At 45.8% G+C, this 25,247-nt stretch overlaps 1 protein-coding gene and 1 non-coding gene across 3 annotated transcripts; both read left to right on the top strand.

Annotated features, from left to right (window-relative positions):
• The first annotated feature begins 1,569 nt into the window (after window positions 1–1,569).
• Window positions 1,570–11,379, top strand: Serping1 (serpin family G member 1). 2 transcript variants are annotated; one of them, NM_001429848.1, is given in 8 exon segments: window positions 1,570–1,609; window positions 2,107–2,181; window positions 3,262–3,775; window positions 5,056–5,190; window positions 6,132–6,335; window positions 6,519–6,655; window positions 8,650–8,869; window positions 10,888–11,379. In NM_001429848.1, coding segments are annotated over 7 exon segments (1,515 nt in total). In that variant the 5' UTR covers window positions 1,570–1,609; window positions 2,107–2,130; the 3' UTR covers window positions 11,142–11,379.
• Window positions 11,380–15,368: 3,989 nt separating this feature from the next.
• On the top strand, window positions 15,369–15,475 carry LOC120101953 (U6 spliceosomal RNA). The gene has a single exon (XR_015685206.1). It is a non-coding gene; the product is annotated as a U6 spliceosomal RNA (small nuclear RNA).
• The last annotated feature ends 9,772 nt before the right edge of the window (window positions 15,476–25,247 follow it).

Genomic DNA, 25,247 nt, shown 5'->3' with positions numbered 1-25,247 from the left:
TTTATACAAATGCTGTATGGGCACCGCATGTGTGCTTGGTACCTGTAGAGATCAGAAGAAGGTACTGGATGCTTACAGCTGGCCTTACCGATGGCCATGAGGTACCAAGTGGGTGTTGGGAACTGGACCCAGATGCTCTGCAAGAGCAAACAAGTGCTCTCTTACTGCTAAGCCATCTCTCCAGGCCCTGAGTCTCATTAAAATAAATACAAAATAATACCTCATTTAAGATGTGATCAATATTAGTACTTACTTCCGGGCTGTTATGAGAGTTAATGAGAGGAGAGACGCAGAGATGTTGTACGAATGCAATGAGTGTATTGGCTTTAGTTTAGCTCACCCATTTCTGGGAATCCACAGCTCATCGTGCCCCAAAGCCATTAATGGGGCCTTGGGTATAAAGCAGAATTTGCCTGCAACTGTTCAAGGGACAGCGCTGAGATTGTAGAACCTCCCTATGGTTTAGAAGTTCCTGGTGTGGTTATAGACTATGAAGCACACGATGAGGTAAAACTTTTCTAAGGTCCCCAGGAAGATAGTTATGAATGTTCTCTACTCCTTGAGGATCAGATCTAGGCTAAGAACAAACTTTCCTGAAGGAGGCAAAGGCAGGAAGGATCAGGCCTACAGTTAGATAATCACAGAACTTCACAAGCTATAGTGCTTTACCAGGGAGAACAGCCTGCTTTTGCAGAGGAAGAAGGACTGTTAGATCCAAAATAAAATACAGACTGCTCAGGCAAATTTGAATTTTAGATACAAAACAAATAGCAAAAAGTTTTATCACAAGCATATTACAAGACAGCATGGGACTTACTTAAAATTCAAATCTAACTGGGCTCTTTCCTTGCCAGGATCTCCCATAAGAGGCCTATTGTGAGAACTCAACCCAAACACATATACCTCAGGATTTGTTTGTCTTTTAGGCTGGTTTGGGGTCACCATTATTCTGTTTTAGTTGTTGGTTTTTGTGATTGTTTTGGTTTGTCATGCTAGTAGGGGTTGAAACCAGGGCTTCCTGGAAGCCTCCAGATTCCCTGGTCTCAAACTGGAACCAATGATTATGTGTAAGGATGAGGAAGATCCCTCCCCATTAGGTTTTTAGGAGACACGGTCCAAGCCTGGCATATCTTCAAATGAGGGCAATGGAAGGCCAGACATTTAACTACTTCTAAGGCTTGGTTTCTTAACTATCAAGTGGCCTATTTCCAAAGGCTTACTTTACCCATTAATCTAAAAATCCCTTGTCAAACACTGGGCACATCTTGTGTTTCTTCTGCCTTTATCTCGATCCACCAAACACTAAGATCGCTAAGAGCTGCACTTAAGCTTCCCCACCACAGCCCATCACACCCTACCCCATTGCAGGAGGAGCTCCAGGCTAACCTCGTAGTCTGGCCCACAGTTCCAGACTGGGTCCGATCTGTACCATCCTGAATTACAGGAACTCACAGTAGCAATCAATCATCCTTAATTTTTAACTGGGCTGTGTCCTGAACCAGCCAATAGCTGAGACTGTCCCCACACACACACCCCACCCTCACTGACCCTTTGCAACTGTCCACTCAGTCTGCCCTGAAGCTGCCTAGTGACCAAGAACTTGGACCAGGTTTGGTAATGGGGGCTTTGGGAGGACTACCAAGTTAAAGCGGGCTTGGCAGGGAGATCTCCAGCCTCCTCCCCTACTCTCCAGGCGGTTTGCTATTTCTGCAGTTTCCATGGGCTTGATTCTACTTGAGCCTTCAGCCTCCTCCTCCTCTTCCTCCCCCCCCCCTCCCTCAAAGCTGTACTGCCCAGCTCGCCCTGGCCCTCCTCCTGCTGCCTCTAGCTTATTGTTTAGTTAAGCGGACCAGGGAGATTGAACAGATGGGCAGAGACCTGGGCGTGAAGGGAGAGAAGGGCCAGCCGGTGCCGGGAAAGGGAAGCGGTTTGGGGAAAACAAAACAGAGGGCGGAGCCAGGGAGAAGGTTGCCCCAGAGGGAGGAGGAGAGAACACACCAAGGAAGGGTCGAGGCCTGGAAAGGAATGGGGGCGGGCCCGGGGATGGGATGGACCCCCAGAGCTCCTAGGCTCCGCGCCTGGCTCAGAGGCTAACTGGCTTCGTAGGACGCAGCTGACATCGCTGCCCAGATGGCCTCCAAGCTGACCCCACTGACCCTCCTCCTGCTGCTGCTAGCTGGGGTAAGTGGTCCCTCTGTGAGGAGGTGGGTTGGGGGTAGGAGTGAGAATTAACCCTTCAGGCCTTGACGAAGGAGGGAAGCCTCTCCTGGGAGTCTTAAGTTCGAGCCTTGAACTAGCGTTATACCAGGGACCAGAGGGACTGGGTTGTGTATTGGAATGATCTTGGGCAGGACTCTTTTCCAGGCTTTCTTAACCCAATATATAGAAGGGAGAATACATAGATCCTACCCGGCCCATCAGCCGGGCTTAGATGGAACATAGAAAGAAGATGAAAAACAAGCCCGAAGTTGTGAAAAAAACAGACACCCTCCACCTTCCATGCTGCTATGATGGGCTCCTCTAGGCTAGGTTCTGTAGGAAGCCAGTTGCAAAAAGGAAGGTGAGCAGACAGACCTGGACTCCATCCCCCCACCCCCACCAACCCCCAAGGTTGAGAGCACTGTGGTCCCAGTGGCCTGGTAGGTCAGGGATAACAAGTAACTCATGAAAACAGTGAGTGCTTGCTTCGGGTGGGTGAGCAGTGGTATATGCTGGAAACTGGCATCTTGGGTGACACTAGGGTAAGCAAGAGTCTTTATTTTACACACTTTCCTACCCACTTCTGAATATACTGCCACATACAGAGATCCTCCTGTCTCCACTTTCCAAATACCCAGATGACTGGGGTTACAGGTTGGGCCACTGTTCCTAGTCCCTACCCTTGCTTCCTTTCCTTTTGGAATACTGTTTTCAGTACCCACGGTGCACCGCATCCATTCTTGGAAAATCCACAGTCCTAAAATAAGACTGGCACTAGTGAGTCAAAACGAATAGATATTTACAAGAAAACAGCTTCTTGCATGGCGGTCACTGAACACAGATAACTGACAACCAGATCAGAATTGCCTCGTGCCTCCTGCAGAGAATTCCCCCAGCATCACCTATTTCTGAAGGAACTGTGGGGTTGCTCCAAGGTTTCACCTGCCAGGTTGTACCAGAAGCAACTGGTACGATATGTTCTCCCCAGTCTTCTCTTCTTGCTTGGAATGGTTGAGGGACTATGGCTCACCAGGAAATGAAAAACTGTTTCTTGAACCACAGGATAGAGCCTTCTCAGATTCTGAAGTGACCAGCCACAGCTCCCAGGATCCACTAGTAGTTCAAGAGGGAAGCAGGGACAGCGTTCCTGAAAGAGATGGCTCCCGGAGTCCCATTGAGCACACAGGACAGTCTTCTACCTGGCCAACAACCAGTGGATCCACCAAAATATCAAATGACACCATGGATCAAGTAGCCAACGAGTCCTTCATCCAGCATGTCCAACCAGCTGCTCAGCTACCTGAGGATTCTCCCAGCCAGTCTCCCGTGAATTCTTCCAGCCCGCCCTCCACAGCCTCAGCCCCTCCCACCCAGGCTCCGACTGAGCCCCTCTGCCCAGAGCCACTTGCTTGGTGCTCTGATTCAGACAGAGACTCCTCAGAGGCTACGTTGTCGGAGGCTTTGACAGATTTCTCTGTGAAACTCTACCACGCCTTCTTGGCTACGAAGAAGGCTGAGACCAACATGGCCTTTTCCCCATTCAGCATTGCTAGCCTCCTCACGCAGGTCCTTCTTGGTAAGACTCTGACTCCTGTCCGGGCTATAAGCGGGACACTTTCATGGGGATCACCAAGCACAGACCTTCTGCCAGGCTATGTCTCTGGAAAGAAGCTGTAAAATGGGCAACATGATAGGGGTGTAGGCCTTCACTCTTCAACAGTGCTTCATGTAACCATGATTTAATTAGGTACTATTATATTTCTGGTTGTGAGCCTCACCTTTAATGCTGATCCATCTCTTCAGCCCGTACACTTGCGTATACACTAAACCCCTATGGACTCATTAATAACATATAAAATAAGGTCCTAGTCACCAACGATGGTTCAAAGCAATGGAAGGTGATTAAGAGCGATGAAGTCACCAGAGACAGATCTAAGATAAAATCATGGTGGAGCACGTTTTAGCTATGCCACCGTGGACAGACAGTTCACTCAATCGCTCTTGTCTGTGGCTTCTTGCCTGTTAAGTAGAGGTGGTGATATCGACCTCCTACGAAACAAGAGTCAGATAATGTGGTGCCTCGACTCCCTGGGAGGTAAAAAGGCTTCTGCCTTCAGGAGAGTGATTCATCTGGGGAAAGGCAATAACAAATTCCCACGGCCAATGGAGAGAAAGAGGTGTGACACCCTCTCTCTCACAGCCCAACAAGGAAAATTCCAGAAAGTCTTCTAGAGATTGCACAGACAAGTTTCCTTCTCCTGACTTCTCCAAATTCTAATGTCCCACCGTAGCTAGTGGCACCCGACTCTCCAGGCATGATCCCTGAAATTGCAGGGTCCTCTTCTGTATCATAGGAGCATGAGTATCCTATGTAAAAGGCTTGGTGGCAGTTTAATAAGGTAGCATAGGAGAGGTATGAGATAGAATGCCTGGAGTAGAAGACATGCTCTCGACAAATCTTAGCTGTTACAGCAGAGAAGACGGGTACAGTAAGTGCTAGAAAGTAACATCCATCTTGTCTATAATAGTGATCAAATGACTCTGCTTATAGGATGTCCCTTTGGAAATCCCAACCGCCTAAATCGAAGTTAACGTATGGGATTCACAAAGGTAGAGAACCAGGGAAGGAGAATATCTGAAGCCCTGGAAAAGTCTAGTGGGATGACTTTGGGACTGCCCACTACCTTCTTCCTGACACATGAACTGTCTTTCAGAATACAGTTCTGATGCTCCGAGACCCCTAATGGAGCAAAAATAAAATATCCTTCATTCTAGCCAGTCCTGAGCCCCGGTCTCAAATCGTAGGTCTCCCATTCTTCCCCCAAGATCCCTCATCTCTCTCTGTGTCTGTTGCAGGGGCTGGAGACAGCACCAAGAGCAACTTGGAGGACATCCTTTCCTACCCCAAGGATTTTGCCTGTGTCCACCAGACACTAAAGGCTTTTTCATCCAAAGGTGTCACTTCTGTGTCTCAGATTTTCCACAGCCCAGGTGAGTGTCCAGGGCAGATAGTAAACTGTGGATGGTTCTGGAAAAGAAAGCCTGGGAAAAGGGTTGGGGATTTAGCTCAGTGGTAGAGCGCTTGCCTAGCAAGCGCAAGGCCCTGGGTTCGGTCCCCAGCTCCGAAAAAAGAAAAAAAAAAAAAAAAAAAAAAAGAAAGCCTGGGAAAGAAGATGTTAAAATAAGAAAGTCCTATGTACCTGTTAACAGCAGGACTAGAGGTTAGACGTTAGAGGTTCTGCATTGAAGCATAAGCAAAGCCTAGGGTTCTGATCTATTTTGATCAAATTTGTCTCTGATCAAATATGTTGATCTACTTGGTCCAGTCAAGCAGTTCACTCTTTCAAGAACTCACATTTCCTTCAGTAGACTTGGGCTGTGAGAGCAAAAGTCAGGAAGTCTTGTCATGAACTTCCCCCGAGGCCTGGAAGTAGGGTCTCTTCCTGTTTAATGAGGGAAGAACAGCAGGGAGAGGAGAGGAAGTGCACCGTGGACGGCGGTCTAGCCTAGGGCAGGTCTGCAGCAGCAGCAGCGCTGAGTAGCTCTGTGGCTCTCAGTTCCAAGTTTGTTTTCTTGAGCCTAAATTAGCCCATCTATAATAGAGGATCGGACTGGCCTCTGCTCCAGCATTTTGTCATCATTGGAGTGAGCAAGAACCACCATGAAAACCTGGACAAATGTGATGGTCTTAATTCCCTGCACTCTGAAGGCAGAGGCAGGCAGATCTCTGTGAGATCCAGGCCAGTCTGGTCTATAAGAGTTCCAGGTTAGTCAGAGCTACATACTATAGCCATCTCAAAAACCAAACAAAACCAAAAAGCAACAACAACAACAAAACCTATGGGAAGTGTGCTCACTCTCATACTTGCTCTTTGAAGGAGGGTAGGACTGCTCAGAGGACTCACACTTCCCTGCCTTGTCCTGCCTCTCAGATCTAGCCATACGGGACACCTATGTGAACGCCTCTCTGAGCCTGTATGGAAGCAGCCCCAGAGTCCTGGGTCCAGACGGTGATGCTAACTTAAAACTCATCAACACCTGGGTGGCGGAGAACACCAACCACAAGATCAATGAGCTGCTGGACAGCCTGCCCTCTGACACCCGCCTCGTCCTTCTCAATGCCGTCTACTTGAGTGGTAAGGGAAACACCAGGCAGGTAGCATGCCTAATGCGGTTCTGCCTCCCCTCCTGTCTTTACATGCCACCAGGCTGAGTTCCACAGCCACATTCCCATGTGACTGACAGTCCTACCCTTCCCTAACAGGCCCTTTAACACCTTTTGTCCCTACTTACAGTACAGCCACCCTTTCTTCCTTTAGCCAAGTGGAAGAAAACCTTTGAGCAAAAGAAGATGATGGCATCTTTCCTCTACAAAAACTCTATGATTAAAGTGCCCATGTTGAGTAGCAAAAAGTACCCTCTGGCCCTTTTCAATGACCAGACTTTGAAGGCCAAGGTAAGTTCTGGGTTCACTGTAGTCCTTCTTCAAACATGAGAGTCCTGGCTTCATTTCTGTAGTGACTTCCTTTCTCCTGACCATTATGGGGTGCCTGATTGCAAATTCCCCATTTCAGCTTCTTCTGTCTGTTAGCCCTGTCCTCTTTTCTCCTTCTCCTCTCTCTAGTTTTGGCCAAGGCAGGGACTTTTAGGCTGGAAGACATGAGTCTAGACACGATTCTAAAGCTTCTTCATTTATCTCTACTGCATCAAATGGCAAACAGTGAGTTGTTTTTAATTCTGTGTATCTTTCTCTCTCTTAGCATTCAGCACTGTAGGTTGACTGGTAGCTCTCCAAGTCTTCTGTGTGTGCACACTTGTACAGTATTTGTATGCATTGTCGATGTATAACTGTATATGTGCAGATATGTATTATACACAGGTGTTATTTTTTTGTTGTGTTTTGGGTTTTGTTTATTTTTTTTTCCAAGATCAAGTTTCTCTGTATGGTTTTGGCTATTCTGGAATTCACTCTGTAGACTGGGATGGCCTCAAATTCAGAAATCTGTTTGTTTTTGCCCCTTGAGTACTAGGATTAAAGATGTGCACCACCATACCAGGCTGAATTAAGTTCCTTATCAGAAATTGAGCAATCTATTTCTAGTGGGGAAAGAGAGAGAAAAGACAGAATATGGATCCCAAACTGGGTTGGGCAGTGCATGCCTTTAATCCAGCATTTGGGAGGCAGAGGCAAATGGTTCTCTGTGAGTTCCAGGCCAGCCTAGTCTACATATCAAGTTCCAGGACAGCCAGAACTATATAGTAGGGAGTTCCTGTCTGAAGGAGGAGGAGGAGCCCAAAAGATTCTAGTTAGTAAATTCTTCGATGCCCAGTGCCTAAGCATTCCTGCCTTGCTAGCAAGACACAGATCCGTGGGGCAGGAAGCAATGTCTCAGCACTGAACGTAAGGGAAACGCACCTTCGTAGCATAGCATAGCCTGCTTTCCACCTTGGGAGATTTCTGGGTCCGGTTACACTCAGGTGTGTGCATCAGTGTCTCAGAGAGAGGGTTTTGGAGCCAGCATCCCATATCCAGGGGTGGTGTGTCCATGAATTAAAAGAACTCTCAACAGAAAACAGTCTGAGAAAAGATTATACTAAACACACCCAAACCTTTTTTCTTGTCATTATTCCCTAAACAATATTTATGTGGCAGATTTGCCTTTGGTATCAAAACTAATCTAGAGGGGTTGGGGATTTAGCTCAGTGGTAGAGCGCTTGCCTAGCAAGCACAAGGGCCTGGGTTCGGTCCCCAGCTCCAGAAAAAAAAAAAGAAAAAAGAAAAAAAACTAATCTAGAAATAATTGAAGGTATAAAAGAAACAGGGCTTAAATAAACCACATCTCAAGCTCATTTGGTAGAGGGCTTGCCAGACCTACAGAAAGCTTTGGTTGGATCCTCAGCTCCTCATAAAATTGACTGTGGTGGTATATACCAGTAATTCTAGAACACAGGAAGTTAGAACAGGAGTCTCATAAGGTCAGGGTCAGGTGAGGAGTGGTTGTGCATGCCTTTAGTCCCAGCACCCAGAAAGCAGAGTCAGGCAGATCTCTGTGAGTTCCAGGACAGCCAAGGATACACAGAGTCTTGAAAAACCTAGAGAGGGAGGAAGGGAGGGAAGAAATTAGTTCAGGGTCATCCTCTGTTTGAACCCATTGTGAATTGCATAAAATCTTATGGAAGGGAGGGATGGAGGGAGGGAGGGAAGAAGGAAAGAAAAGGAAGGGAGAGGGAAGGGAAAGGGGAGAGAAGCCTTCTTTATTACATTGCTAGTCAGGATATGATTCAAAACTTGTGCTCATTCCTTGGGCTCTCACCAGGACCAGCATGCTTCAGTCAGATTGACTGGCATCCCCATTTCATGGCACAGCATGTTAGTCAGGTTTAACCGCCGCTTAGTGAAAGACAGTCCTGGGGCAGAAGAGCTAATGATGCGTATCTCATACCCTTTAGGTGGGACAGCTGCAGCTCTCTCACAACCTGAGCTTTGTGATCATGGTACCCCAGAGCCCGACACACCAACTTGAAGACATGGAAAAGGCACTCAACCCCACTGTCTTTAAGGCCATCCTGAAGAAGCTAGAGCTGTCCAAGTTTCAGCCCACTTACGTGATGATGCCTCGCATTAAAGTAAAGAGCAGCCAAGACATGCTGTCAATCATGGAGAAACTGGGTGAGCCCTGGCCACCTTCGGTTATTCCTCAGTCTTGAGGGGAAGTGGGAAAGGTGGCGCTAAGATGTGGCTATCACTCTACAGGTCTTTTTTTCCCTCATCCTTAACATGAGTTTACTCCTTAGCTATGTAAGTTAAAGGGACAGGGATTTTTATTTATCCCATGAAGTCACTGAGAAAGCTGAAAGTCTGAAACTGTGTGCGACTTACCAAAAGCTTGCCTGACTTCCCCTTGAACTAGTTGGAGTCAAGGCACAATGGCAGTTCAGATCTCCATCCGGGATGTGTTTCCTCTAGCTCATTGAACCATGTGACCCAGATGAGCTGCCAACATTCACTACCTCAGCTACACTCAATAGTCAACCACCTCACAGGATAGGCTCAAATTCATCTAGATGTGACAGTTAGGGGCTCTGAGTTCTTGGGAAACTTTAGAAGCACCATTTTATGTTTCCCCATTGATTTAATATTATTTAACTTTTTATTGATTCCTTGTGAATTTCATGTCATACACCCCAATCCCACTCATCTCCCCATCCTTCGATATCACTCTTTACCCTTTGGACCTCCCCCACGAAAGAAGACAAACAATCAAACAAACAAACAGTCAAAAAATCTCACTGTGGAAGCTGTAGATTGCCACAGTGTGTCACACAGTACGTAAACCGTTTGCTTTACTTGCAAACGTTCATTGCAAGTCTGGTTCGAGGCCTCTGGCTTTGGCTACACTATCAATACTGAATCCTCACCAAGTTGCTGGGTGCTGCACAGAGAAACTGCAGCTTTGGTTTGGCAGGACCAGCCCTTTCGTGAGCTTCAGAAGTTCACAGATGGGGTAGATGTTAGGGTGGGCCAGTGCAAAACCCTGGATCTGGGCCTGGGTAGTAGCTGAGTTGGTCATCAGGACAGCTCTTCCATAACTACACCATCAAAGCCAGTGAGCCAGAACCCAGATACCTGGGCCAGCAATCCAGCACTGCCCAGCAAGGAGTGGGGCCAGCTCACTGGCTCTCATAGAAGCACCATTTTCTAAGCTTTAACTTCACCCCTAGTAGATTGATCACTCACTTCCTGTTCTGACTCTTGACCACCTAATACGTAATCTCACTTTCTAGAATCAGGATACAAAACCAAATCATACACTAAAAGATGCATCTAGTACTCCTACTCGTGAGGAATTACAAGGGCTTTTAGGAACAGGAATCAAAAAACAGATATTGAGCCAGCGGGTGGGGGCCCACACCTTCAGTCCCAACACTCAGGAGGCAGACTCAGAGGGTTCAAGGACAGCCTGATATAAATAGTAAATTCCAGGACAGCAAGGTTACGTGGAGAATCCCAGTCTCGAAAACAAAACAAGGCGCTGCAGAGATGGCCTGTTGGTTTAGAGCTCTGACTGCTGTTCCAGAGGTCCTGAGTTCAATTTCCAGCAACCACATGGTGGCTCACGACCATCTGTAATGGGGTCTGATGTCCTCTCCTGGTGTCTGAAGACAGCTACAGTGTACCCACATACATTAAATAAATAAGTCTTTTTTAAAAAAGGAGAAAACAAAATCAAATATTAAAACAAAATGTTTTAATGTTTTAAATATTTAAAATGTTACTTCTGCTGCTAAGGAAATGCTAGGGACTTAGGGGCTCTTTGTTAGGAATTTAGGGCAGAGACCAGTATATATTTATGACTTATGACCTCATGGCATTACACCCTCCTATGATCTCATTTTATAGCATATTACCCATCACTATTTTCCAAAGTCCTTTTAAAAGCAATGATGTCATTTTTTCAGGGGAGAATTGGTGGTAGACAGAGTGAGGCCTCTCCTCTCTTGAAGAGTGGTGGTTGGGTCTCCTGGCCAGGGGTTCCCACTGACAAGACCAAAGGCATGATGTAGAATCTGGGAAGGAAGAGACTACAGGAATTTGAGACTAACCCAGGAAATTAAGAGCAGAATCTCCACCCACCAAGGGTTTCCTGCAGATGTCTGATTTTTGTCTTCCTCTTGTTTTTGCCCTAGAATTCTTTGACTTCACTTACGATCTCAACCTGTGTGGGCTGACTGAGGACCCAGATCTTCAGGTGTCTTCCATGAAACACGAGACGGTGTTGGAACTGACAGAGACAGGTGTGGAAGCAGCCGCAGCCTCCACCATCTCCGTGGCCCGAAACTTACTCATCTTTGAGGTGCAGCAGCCTTTCCTCTTCCTGCTCTGGGACCAGCGACACAAGTTCCCAGTCTTCATGGGCCGTGTATATGACCCCAGGGCCTGAGACAGGCAGGAGTCAGGCTTGAGTAAGCACTGCCACCCAAGCTTCAGCTCATCCAGCTATTTCCTCGCCACTGCCTGCCCTAGCCACTTCCAGCCTTAGGAACTGGCAGAAGGAACAGTTTCCACCCACCAACCCCCATGGTATTGACATGCTCTCTAAACCACTGTTTTGCAGCTTTTATGGTTCAAGCTTAACAGAGTCTACAAATAAAACTTGCAGACACTTTCTTCTCTCGCTAGCCTCTGTGTTTTAGTTGCCTCAATATCAAAAACAGGAATTGCCACGCTTCCTGCATCAGCTACGTGTAATAAGCCAGTCTGTACTTAATGCCTTAAGGCCCCCAATGTTTACTGTTTCATCCGTGCCTCGGGATTGGCCAGTGTCTTGCTGATCTGACTAGCTGAGCTTCCCTGGACATATAAATGCATTTTGCATAGTGAGCAGGTTGGTTGGGGGATGACCAGTCTTTGATGGTTGTCTTAGTTTGGGTTTTATTACTGTGAAGAGACACCATGACCAATAAACTCTTATAAGGGAAAACATTTAATTGGGGCTGGCTTACGGTTTCAGGGGTTCAGTCCATTATCATCACTGCAGAAAATATGGCAGTGTGCAGACAGACATGGCACTGGAAGAAAGGAGAGTTCTACATCGTGGTCTGCAGGTAGCAGTTAAAAACTGTGAGCCACTGAGCCTGGACTTAAGCATCTGAGACCTCAAAGCCCACCCCCAAAAGTGACACACGTCCTCTGACAAGGCCACACCTACTCCAACAAGACTATACCTCCTAATAGTGCCACTCCCTATGGACCAAGCATTCAAACTATGAATCTATAGGGTACCTATTCAAATCATCACAATGGTCTTGGGTGACACTTTTTGAAACTCTTGTATATGTCTCCTATGTCCTGCCACCAGGATGACCTGTGTTCTAAGAACATAGCCTCTTTTCTCTCTTGTCTGCCTACAGCAAGTTTACCATTTTTTTCTTCAACAAGCAGCATGAAATTTTGATTTAGAGTGTGAAACCACTACAGAGTTACGGGGTAGAGAGCCATTAATTGAAGGACCACAAATGCAGTGTATCTGCCATAATCCTTATCTTGATTATTTGCTTGCCTCCCCCTCAAAAAAAAAAAAAAAGTAGCAATAGACGCTGGAGATAGCTCAGTGGTTAAGCACTCTAGCTGTCCTTCCAGAGTACCGAGCTTCTGCTCTCAGCATCCACAGCAACTCAACTGTTTGCAACTTCAGTTCCAGGACACCTGACACCCTTCCCCCTCCACAAGGACTAGGTACGCACATGTGTGTACTGGCTTACATACAGGCAAAACACTGACACACTAAACATAAAAGATAAACTCTAAAAACACAACAGTAGCAGTAACATGGTGGGAATAATCATGGGCATTCTGCTAAGAGTTTTGCAGACACTTAATTGCTGTAATAACTTTGTGTGACTAACTCAGAAGCTTTCTTCTGGGCATGGTGGCACAAACCTGTAATAAAACACTCTGGAGCAGTGGTTCTCAACCTTCCTAATGTGGTGAGCCCAACCATACAATTACTTTCACTGCTTCTTTATAGCTGTAGTTTTGCTACTCTTCTGAATTGTAGTGCAAAATAGTTATGTTATCTCATGGTCTTAGGCAACCCCTGTGAAAGGGTCATTCAACAGCCCGCCCCAAAGGGGTTATGACCCATAGGTTGAGAACCATAGCTCTGGGTGCTAAGGCAGGAGGAATATACATTATAGGATAGCCTGGTATAACAAGAGTGCTCCCCAAAAGAACCTTTTTATAGCTCTGCCTCCAAATTTGTTTGTTTGTTTGTTTGTTGTTTGTTTTTGTGGGCTATACCCATCCTCAGCTCTGACCCCTCCTGTGTCTCTTCTCCCTCTCTCTCTCCAGCCCATATCCCTGTCCCTCATCCTTCTGTCTCTATTTCTCCCCACCTCCTCAATACAGCTCACATTCTTGCCTCCCTGTCTCCCTCTTCTTTCATGGGAAAGGCACACCCAACTCAGATACTCAGACCACCGTTCCTTGATTTACCCCATCAGCTTCTCTTACTGATGAGGTAAAAGATCCGGACTCCAGCTTCGTCCGTCTCCCCTCCCCAGCTCTGTCCCCAATACTTCAGACCCTCAAGTTTCAATCCACTACTAGCACAGAGGTAAGTGTACTCCCTGAGCTGTTGCTCCTCGGACATTTCCTAAGCCTCTTCCAGACATGGTGAAGATTTAATTTTCAAAAGAGGTCAAAGGTCAAGCCATGCTGCTTGATGTAGTTCTAGGTCAGGGAATCTCCCGAAGACTGCAGATGGCCAGGATATAGAGTCAAACAGCTGTTACCCGACACTGTAAGAAAGTCTGTCTTTCCCCTCCTTCCCTCCCAGAAAATGTAAGAAGCTGAGACACTTGGGAAGTAGGTGACAGAGTAAAATGTCACCTAACCTAACTGTACCCAAGCATGAAGCTCTTGAGCCTTTGGGCTTGTCCCTTTCTCCAAGGTGCTGAGCTAAAGAGCCGGGCTCATGGCTAAATAAAGGATGTGAGGTCACCCAAGCTTCTAATAACCCCTGGCAGGATAAGCTTAGCATGGATTCTGGTTGCTGTCTTGTTACTTTTCTATTGCCCTGATAAAACATCATGACCAAGGCGAGGCAGAGGGTCACAGTTCCAGAGAGTTAGAGGCCATGACCATCATGAGAGGGAAAATAATGTCAGACAGGCATGGCCCTGGAGCAGTAGCTGAGAGCTTACATCTGATCCACAAGTAGGATGGAGGGAGGAAGGGAGGGGGAGGGAGGGAGGGAGGAAGGAAGGAAGGGAGGGGGGAGAGAGGGAGAGATGGAGGAAGGAAGGGAGGGGGGAGAGAGGGAGAGAGGGAGGGAGGAAGAGAAAGAGAGAGGGAGGGAGGGGGGAGAGAGGGAGAGAGGGAGAGAGGGTGAGAGGGAGAGAGGGAGAGAGAGAGAGAACACGAACTGGATGGCAGTAGTATGGTACAGGCTTTTTAAAACCCCAGGTGACACACTTCTTCCAAAAAGGTTGCACCTCCTAATCCTCCCCCAAATGGTTCTACTAACTGGGGACTAATTATTCAAACAAAAGAGACCATGGCAGCCATTCTCATTCAAACCATCACAGTAGCCAAGAGATTTATTCCTGAAAGCCGAAACTTTGGTTCCTGTTTCTGGTTTACCTGTTCTGCTTGAAGTCAAAGCATCCTTAGTGGGAGAGGAGATGGAGCCACAGTCATGGCTTATCTTTTTCCTCAGTATTCACCGCTATGGGTCTGTTCAGGCTTCTCCTCAGTTTCTGACTCCTCATGCAGGCTAGGCAAAAACCAAGCAAAGCCTCAGAATTTTGGGCCAATTCTTCATTGTAGTTTGTCTTCCAGCCAAGACCAAGAACCAAACAAGTCAGCCTAATTTGTCCTAAAACTGTGGAAAGATCCCTGCTTCCCACTACATTTCATTGTTCAAGAGTTGTCCACAGGCCCTTCCTTCTGTACCAGTGTGGACTATGTGTGGAGAGGTTTGACCTTGCTGGCTTACATAAGCTCTTGCACACATTTTGGGACATGATGTTAAGGAGTCACATGGCCAACTGTTCCACGTAATCTCATTTTCATAGAGGCCAGTCTGGTCTTTCTCATACAGAGGTTGCAGACATAGGAATTCAAGGTCTTTTTGTTTGGTTGGTTGGTTCTAGGTTTGTTGTTTGTTTGTTGGTTTGGTTCTAGGTTCTAGGTTTTGAGACAGGATTTCTCTGTGTAACTCTGGCTGTCTTGGAACTAACTGCAGACCAGGCTGGCTTTGAACCAGAGATCCACCTGGCAATGGCTCTCAAGCCCTGGAAGGTATGGGCCAACACCACCCAGCTACAAGGCCTCTTGCATGTGAAGCTAGAAAGAGATATAACATCACTCCTGCTTAGTGACATGGCTCAGTTAGTTGACAAACCAGCTCAAATTCAAGATAAAAGGACAGAATCTCTACATCTTCAAGACAAGACTCTCAAAACCACTCTGAAAAAGAATGTGGATGTAAGAGCACATGATCCCTTTGGCCACATTTCCAACCTAAGTGGTTGTACATATTTGCACAGAGACTTTTAGTAACTCTCTCTAGCAAGCTGTTGCTCTGAGCTTTTCCTTACAAAGATCAAGGGACTGTCCAGCAGCTGAAAGTGCAGAGAGAACCAACTTTCAAAAACTGTTCTATGTGCTCGCTTCGGCAGCACGTATACTAAAACTGGAAAGATACAGAGAAGATTAGCATGGCCCCCGTGCAAGGATGACACGCAAATTCCTAAGAACTCAAGAAGTTAGACCCAGAAAATCAAATAACCATTTTAAAAGATGGGCTACAGAGCTAAACAAAGAATTCTCAACTGAGCAATATCGAATGGCCAAGAAGCACCTAAAGAAATGTTTAACATCCTTAGTCATCGGGGAAACGAAAATCAAAACAACCCTGAGATTCCACCTCACACCAGTGAGAATGGCTAAGATCAAAAACTCAGGTAACATCAGATGCTGGTGAGGATGTGGAGAAAGAGGAACACTCCTCCATTGCTGGTGGGATTGCTGACTGGTACAACCACTCTGAAAATCAGTCTGGAGGTTCCTCAGAAAATTGGACATAGTACTACCTGAGAACCCAGCTATACCACTCCTGGGTATAGACCCAAAAGATGCTCCAACATACAACAAAGACACGTGCTCCACTATGTTCATAGCAGCCTTATTTATAATAGCCAGAAGCTGGAAAGAACCCAGATGTCCTTCGACCAAGGAATGGATACAGAAAATGTGGTACATCTACACAATGGAGTACTACTCAGCTATTAAAAATAATGACATCATGAAATTCTTAGGCAAATGGATGGAACTAGAAAATATCATCCTGAGTGAGGTAACCCAATCACAAAAGAACACCCATGGTATGCACTCATTGATAAGTGGATATTAGCCCCAAAGTTTGGAATACCCAAGATACAATTCACAAACCACATGAAGCTCAAGAAGAAAGAAGGCAAAAGTGTGGATGTTCCAGACTTTCTTAGAAGGGGGGACAAAAATTCTCACAGGATGAAACACAGAGACAAAGTGTGGAGTAGAGACTGAAGGAAAGGCCATCCAGAGTCTGCCTCACCTGGGGGATCCATCCCATATACAGACACCAAACCCAGACAATATTGTGGATGCCAACAAGTGCATGACAGGAGCATGATATAGCTGTCTCCTGAGAGGCTCTGACAGAGCATGACAAATACAGAGGCAGATGCTTGCAGCCAAACATTGAACTGAGAACAGGGTCCCCATTGGAGAAATTAGAGAAAGGACTGAAGGAGCTAAAAGGGTTTGCAACCCCAAAAGAACAACAATATCAACCAACCAGAACCCCCAGAGCTCCCAGGGACTAAACCACCATCCCAAGAGTATACAGAGATTGACCTATGGCTCCATTTGCTTATGTAGCAGAGGATGGCCTTGTCCAGCATCAATGGGAGGAGAGGCCCTTGGTCCTGTCAAGGTTCTATGCCCCAGTGTAGGGGAATGTCAGGGCAGAGAGGTGGAAGGGAATGGGTGGGTGGGTGAGGGTAGAAACCTCATAGAAGCAGGGGGAGGGGGAGGGGATATCAGGTTTCTGGAGGGAAAACCGGAAATAGGGATAACATTTAAAATGCAAATAAAAAACCCAATAAAAGAAAAAATTGTTCTATGACATATACACCACACACACACACACACACACACTACAGATACATACCCTGTAGGCATAACTTTTTTGCAACCTACTTTTAATAAGAGTTCAACCTCTCCTCTAGCCCACCACCCAGCAGAGGTGAAAAGAAAAGTTATTAGGATATGGGGGAAATGTACCTGTTCAAAGCTCGATCTTCTTTGGTAGTAGAGCAGTTCAGTCCTGTAGCAAACCCCAATACGACTGGGCAGCTGCAGACCAGTCCTCTAGGCAGGCAGGCACCACGCAGCTGTAGTCCAATCCTGAAGGAACTGCCAGGCTCACCAACTGGCCTGAGGCCATGACAAGCCTTGGGTGGGTTTTTCTCTTAACTGCTGAGCCATCTTTCTAGCCCAGGGTGAGTTTTTCTCAATGGCAGCCTTATCACAAGTTGAGCTCCACAACTCTATGTAAGGCAGGCCAGTATACACATGTCCTTAGCGCGAAGAAGTGCAAGACGGAGCAGACCAAGGCTCCGTCCAAAGTGCTCATCCCCCCCTCTGTCTGTGGGGTCATATTTACACTCCTTCATCAAGAGTCCTTTCACGTGTCTGCTGTATCCAAACATCCTTTCACCTGTGCCTACTTCAGGAAAACAGACTTTCGTGTGTTAGCTTTAGGAAGACGTCCTTTCACCTGTGTGCCCCAGCAAAACATCATTTGACATAACTGACTTTCCAAAGAACTTCAAGTTTCCACTTCAATACCCTGCCACATACACACATATACCACATACACACACACTCCATACACACCTACACACACAAACACATCCCACACACATATACATCCCCCCACATAGCCCTACATACATGTACATACCCCTCCTACATATACATCACACATATACACTCCACACATGTACACTAATACATACACACAAGCACACACACACAAACACACACCACACATATACATTGCATACACGCACACACGCACACTCCACACATACATATACCTTACACGAACATACATAACTACATCATACACACACTCCATACAAATACTGCACACATACTCCACACATACATCACACACACACACACACACATATATATATATATATATACCCTACACATACTACACACACGTACACAATACACACATACACACACAAACACCCACACCACACATACACACACAAGCACACACATATACACTCCAGACTACATTACATATACACACACCTCACACACAAATGCACACATACACTGCACACCTCACACACAAATACACACATATACCTCAACACACACACATACACACCTGCACCAATAATGATAATAAGAGTAATAATTAAAATATTTTAAGGAGAAATCTGTTGTTTTTCTGTAATAACAGTACTGAAGAGGTTGAAGTAGGAGAATTGTGGAAACTTTAAGGCCTACACAGTGAGCTCTAGGCCAATCTAGGCTACAGTAAGACCCTGTCTTGAAAACAACACAAAAAAGCCCTCAGGATGCACAGGCAGGTGGATCTCTTTGAATTTAAGACCAGCCTGATCTGCACAGGGTGTTCCAGAACAGCTGGGGCTACAGAAAAACTAAAATGAGCCAGATGAGGGGGCACACGCTTGTAGTCCTGGCACCCAGGAGACAGAAGCAGGCAGATCTCTGTGAGTTCGAGGCCAGCCTGGTCTACAAAGTGAGTCCAGGATAACCAGGACTCTGTTATACAGAGAAACCCTGACTCATAAAAACAAAACAAAACAAAGCAACACCAAAATGAATTAATTAAAAACATTTTGTCGACATCATAATACTAGGAACAAATTGGTTACATGCGGTGGAAGGACAATTGCATTGAATTTTCTTCTTGCGCTAACTCTGTGACATCCCTAATCCCAGATCCTACAACACATGCATCTTTAGAAGAAGACAGGGGATTGCAGAGAAAGACATATATTCCTAAAATATCCACCCCGACGCCCTACTTTTGGGCAAACAGGGTCTTGTAAGTCAGCAAACCTATACCCAGAATCCTGTCCCCCAACTAAGCACCTGTGTGAGATTCTAATGAAGATCAGTGGATTGTGGTTTCTGTACAATTAGCATTTCTGCCACATGATGGCGCTATTGAAGCTTTGTCGTGCATAGCCACGTGGACATTACCCTTGAATTTTGGTTGGTCCAGACTAATTTCCTTCTTTCAAATATGAAAAAAAAAAACCTCAAGAATTTGCATAAAGTTTTTGTATGGGACCATGACAATCTTCTCCATGTAGTTCTGGTGTTTGTTTGTTTGTTTGTTTTACTTCGTATGGGTGTTTTTCCTTCATGCATGTTATGTCTGTGTACCACATGCCTGCCTGGTGACCACGGAAACCAAAAGAGGGTGTTAGATTGAAGAACCAGCCTCCCTCCATCTTAGGCTTAAAAACCGTCGAATAGTAAAGATAAACTAGGTTCATTCCTGTTTATGATTAAACTGTGTTTCACGGATGGGGCTGTGCCCCACTGTAACCATAACTACAGATGGCTCTGTGCTGCCTGTTGCAGTAATGGTGATCATGTCTTTGTTTCAAAAAGCTAATAATCGTTTTGCAAACCCTATCTTTGTTCCAAAAGGGTTGTTATGGCTACCTTGTCATGACTACCTGTTGTTACCACCTCCTTGTAATCATGGTTTTGTTTCTGGAAGTCATTATAACTAACTTGTTATGCTTACGTTTTGCTCCTGTAACCCCTGTTTATTTTGCTTGCCAAATCCCCATTTGGAAATTCCCTACCCCTAAGCTATAAATGTCTTCCTCATATCCAATACTGACCTCTCAAACCCTGCCTTAGGGAGTAGCAGCCCATGTGCTCGAATAAAAAGCTTGTTTTAATTAATTGCTTGCTCTAATTAATTTGGACATGGTGGTCACAGAACCGGAGACACAGAAAGTGTGTGCTACCCTGTGGGTGCTTGAAATTACGCCTGCGTCCTCTGGAAGAGCCGTTAGTGAGTGCTCTTAACCTCTGAGCCATCTCCCCAGCCCCTAGTTCTGATAGTTCCACGGGTGCGACTGAAACCAACAGTGACCCACAATCTTATGTTGCCCGATATGGATTTAAACTCTGATTCCTGGACAAAGGTATGGCTCAGTAACAGAGTGCTTGTCTAAAACACAAACACAGAACGTTGGAATTCCATTGCCAGACAACAATAAATAACCAACCCTAGCAAAGTTTATAGCTCTCATCAGCTTGACTCCTGTTTCGGTAACAATACCCCCAGGTTCTGTTGAGACTCTGGAAGGCTCCAGACCTCTGTGCCCCAACCGTCCTGGGGTCCACCAATGTTCAGGGTCTTCTCCTAAGCTATAGAGTCGTAGTGGCGTCAGTAACTACCCAACACAAGGTAAACCAATGTTATTTAATTTCAGAAGCCAGCTTGATAAGCTTTTGCCATTATCTTTGGGAATGTCTTTGGGAATGTGTCAGTGAACACCAGCATGTGGATACAATGGGCCAGTGTAAAAGCCGTACCCTTGGTATAGATGGGGGCAGTCTATCTAGCTGGCTTCGGGCACTGATGGAGCAAAAAGGTGAAGGGAGGGGCTAGAGAGAAGACTCAGTGGTTAGGAGCTCTTGCAGAGTACCAGGGTTTGATTCCCAGCATCCACATGATGGTTCACATTGTCTTTGGATCCAGTTCTGAAGGTCTGATACTCTCTTTTGCCCTCTGTGGGCACTCGGCATGCAAGCGGTGCACATACACACATGCCGACAAAATTACACCCACACCCTGGGCACCGGCTACCCAACCTGAGGATGACCTATGTTCAATCCTCCAGACTCACAAAGTGGAAGGAGAAAAGCTGCGTCAGCAAGCTGTCTCTGAGTCTCACACTCATGTCACGGCGCACACACGCCTGTACACGTACACGCTTAGTGAATAGGTAGTGGAATGACAATTTTAAAAACACCTGCACACTTAAATATAAAATAAAAAGTTTTAAAAATTTAGGGTAAAGGAAATGAATTAGTGTTCACTCCTTTTTCTAGAGCCGGGACACACTTCTATTTTTGGACCTTAGAGCACTAGATTTTTCTGGCTTTTAGAGTCCAGTACTTTCACTAACAGTTTCCAGTTCTCAGACCTTTGGCCTCTGAGAGTTACACCACAAGCTTCCTTGGCTCTGAGACCTTTGAACTCGGACTGTGCTGTATCACGGATCTCCCTGACTGACCAGCCTATTAACGTCCTGCCATGGAACTTCTCGGCTTCCGTGATCATGAGAGCCCATCCCCTTAGTAAGTGTCCTCTCAGCACGGTGTGGTGGCATACGAGTGATTCCCATCTTTGGGAGGGAAAGGCAAGACAGTTAAGTGTGCAGAAAGGGTTTTTTCCCTTCTGCGTTTTGTTCTAAGCGATATGAATCCAAGTGGCACTTGGAAGGTGCCAGACTTTATGCTAAGACAATATAGAGCTAAGGACAACTGGGAGTTCAGGGATATAATCTCAGCTACTGCCTTGTCACATTAGACTTTCCCATACACGACAAGAGCTATGACCATTGGCCATTTCAAGTTTGCCCTCTTCCACTACCTTGCCAATCCTAGTAATATGGCTTTTTCAAAGGTTCAAGTCAAAGCATTCAAGCCAAAAAAATATGATTGACTCTGATTGGTTACTCATCCTTGAATCAATCAATTAGCTAAGTCTGGTGCGGTTGACGGCCTTTGGAATAACTTGAAATGCTGCTGTATCCTGGTATCCAGGCTCTTGTGTAGTTCCTTCCTCTTGAATAACTAATTTCTTCTCTCTCTCTCTCCCTCTCTCTCTCTCTCTCCCTCTTTCTCTCCCTCTCTCTCTCCCTCTCTCTCCCTATTATTATTTTTGTTATTATTATTATTTTAACAGAGTATCTGATTTCCAATAAGTTGTCAATGTTGAGGCGTTGGTTGCGGCTTCCACGATCATGTTCCTGAAGCTTGTGACTTTCATCTTGCCAGCAGGGTCTCTTTCTTGTTGGCTTGACTGATTCAAGCTAGTACGCTGCAGAGTCCCACATTGCAAAGAACTTAAGCTGATAACGCTGTGAAACAGAGGCTCTCAGTCCATTGGCACTGGAGGCATGGAACTGAATCTCAAAACTGATGAAAGTAAGCATGGAAACAGACCCATCCTCCCTGAAACCCCAGCCATGAAGGACACATTGTAGCTTCACGAGAAACATTAGTCAGAGGACTCCGCTAAGTCTCACCCAGATTCCTGAGCCACAAAAACAGCGAGGGAAAAGAAATGTGTGTTGTTCTAAGACATTCAGAGTTGGACTAACTTGGTACCTAGCAGTAGGCAGCGAGGACATTTCAGTTGTGTAACTGCCCTTGAGTGGGCAGGTGGGGTCAGTCTCATATGAATCATGGTGACTGAAAGTAAATAGTAAGGTATCTCTGAAAAACAGAAGTAAAATGCAGTTGCCAGAGGCGGGGTGGAATCGAGTCAAGCAAAATCAGCGGCTGCTCATCTCGCACATCTGTTTGGGAATGTAAGAAGACAGCTGGGAACACATACAGAGATACAGATTTGGCAATGACTGTTGAAACGAAGAATGGATAAAAATCGTCACTAAAGACAGAAGAGTCAAGAGCAGTTCCCTTGGGAATTGCAACAATTAAACAGCAGATGGGAAAAGAGCCCAGAGGGATAGGCAGAGGCAGGAGTGTAGAAAGACATGGGTTTGATGTTAAACAAATTGGGCTTGTTTGGCAGGTACGACATCTGTCTAAGGAATCGTTGTCTTCTGTTAGAAATCTGAACTTTCAGCTCAGAAGTTATATATTTGCAACTGTCGTTACAGAAGTGACTAGAGAGCTGAGCATGGTTCCACACAGCTGTGACAATAGCAACCGAGAGGCTGAGTGCAAGACCAGGCTGAGGAACATCCAAGACCTTGTCTCAGAGAACAAGGCAAAGCAAAGCAGACAAGCACAGAAACGTGACTGTCGAAGTTAGGCACACGATGATCGGGTCCAGTGGAAGTGTGCATGGAAAAAAAGGGCTAACGATAAATTCTTGCAACGCCAAGTGGTGGCAGCTCAAGCCTTTAATTCCAACACTTGGACAGAAGCAAGTGGATCTCTGTGAGCTCCAGGCCAGCCTGGTCTACAGAGTAAGTTCCAGGACAGCCAAAGCTAGACAGGAAAACCCTGTCTTGAAAAATAAACAAAAAATAAAATAAAATAAATTCTTGCAGACTCTGTATGCTGCGAGAGTAAGAGAGGAAAGAGGGAGCTATAGAAAGGGAGTTAAGCAACCACCGGAGAGAGAAACAGTCCAGTGGGACTTGTTTCCCAGATATCACGGACATTCCAAGACACATGCAGTTGAGTCGGAGAGATGTCTCAGTGGTTAAGAACACTGACTGCTCTTCCAGAGGTTTTGAATTCAATTCCCAGCAGCTGCATGGCAGCTCACAACTGTCTGCAACTCCAGTTCTAGGGAGCCTGACACCCTCAAACACCAATGCACATAAAATAAAAATAAATCAATTTTAAAAACGACACAAGTAAGGGGTTGGGGATTTAGCTCAGTGGTAGAGCGCTTGCCTAGCAAGCGCAAGGCCCTGGGTTCGGTCCCCAGCTCCGAAAAAAAGAAAAGAAAAAAAAAAAAGAAACCGACACAAGTAGTCAACAATGACAAATGATGAGACCCGAGGATAGTGGATCAATAACAAGGAGGCCTTGGGAAGTAAAGAATGCTTTAGTGGGACTATTTCAGTGGAAGTGGGACCAGAAAAAACAGACTACAAGAATTTAAAAACAGTCACGTATGGCTGGTGAAATGGCTCAGCCGGTCGAGATGCTGGCTACCAAGCCTGGAGACCTGAGTTCAATTCCTCAGACCCACAAGAAAGGAAAGAGCTTCCAAATTTTGTCCTCTGACCTCCACGTGAGATACACATAAATAATCACATGTAATAAAAAAAATTGAGACAAGGTCTCTCTATATTTCTGGCTGTCCTGGAACTCGCTCTGTAGGCCAGGCTGGCCTTGAGCTCTCAGAGATCTGCCTCCCAAGGGCTGGAATTAAAGACAAGTACCACCACACCTGGCTATAAAAAGTATGATAATAATTTTTGTGAGTGAGTAGAGCTGGAGAGATGGATGGCTCAGTGCTTAAAAGTGAACACTGCTCTTGCAGAAGACCTGCATTCAGTTCCCAACATTCACATCTGGTAGCTTACATCCACTTGTAATTTCAGCTGTAGGGAGATATGATGCCTCTGGTTTCCTAGTACACTCACACCCATGTTTTCTTATCCACTCCCCACATACACAAATTTAAAAAAGAACTTAAAAGTGGGTCGGTAAATGAATCATGCCAGAACTACTGAAACAGATGCTGTACGTTCTCTGGATGCGTGTGAAATTCATATGTGGAAACTGAAAAATTGGGTCTCAAAGTAGAAGTGCGTTGCTGTGATTACTGGTGATAGAAATTCCAGGGGGAGAGGTGGTGGTGGTACGGTGCAGAGAAAACAGAGGATATATGAGTGATGGACACTGAGTCACTTACCCAAGAGGAAAAGTCGTAGCAATTTGTATAACTTCTGAAAGAAAAACTAGAAAAAAAAGGAGAGGTACCTGTTCATTATCCTGACTGGATTGTTGATACATTGTAAACTTGTGATTGTTATGCATTAATTTGAAATAAAAGAACAGAACAGAAGAATGAAAAGAAGAGCTAGAGTGGAGCTAGTACTGCTCAGTGTTTTGGAACAGACTGAGAGAAGACATGGATTGGTCCACGGAGGCTGAGATGCAGAGTGGATTGTGTCCCTCCCTACGTCATTGTTAGGCATCTCGGTTGCCTACTTGTACTCCCTTTTCCTCTTTTCCGTTTGCTCTTCTCCCATTCTATCCCTTTTTTCATTCTCTTTCGTGTTTGTTGTTTCAGACAGGGTCTTATCATGGTGTAGCTCAGGCTAGCCTGTAACTCATTATGTAGTCCTGGCTGGCTTCAAACTCAAACAGTACTCCTGCCTCGACTTCGGGGTGCTGGGATGATGTCCCAGCCACCTTTCCAGGTCCTTCTCGGTTGCCCATCTTACATTTTTCTAAAATGAACAAAGTCTAAAACTTCTCATAAGCAAGGCATTTGGCAAGCTTTTTATTGTAAAGCGCTAGGTAGTAAACATGCCAGGCTTTTGCCAGCCATGTTTTCAGCTGCAATCACTCAGCTTGGTTGCAGAAAATAGCAAAGGGAGTATATTCATTAAGGAGCACAGTTGTGTTCTGGTGAGCTTTATGTACACAAAGATAGGCAGATGCAGGAGTAGGTTTCTGAACGTTCCTTGCTGACCTTTCCCCTAGCTTAGGGAAAGGCATCGGAGATAGTCATTAGGGCAATTGCTGAAGCAAGGTT

Source organism: Rattus norvegicus, chromosome 3, assembly GCF_021556685.1.
Source record: "Rattus norvegicus strain SHRSP/BbbUtx chromosome 3, alternate assembly SHRSP_T2T, whole genome shotgun sequence".
NCBI classification, from domain to species: domain Eukaryota; kingdom Metazoa; phylum Chordata; class Mammalia; order Rodentia; family Muridae; genus Rattus; species Rattus norvegicus.
This window is presented reverse-complemented; position numbering and strand designations above follow the sequence as displayed.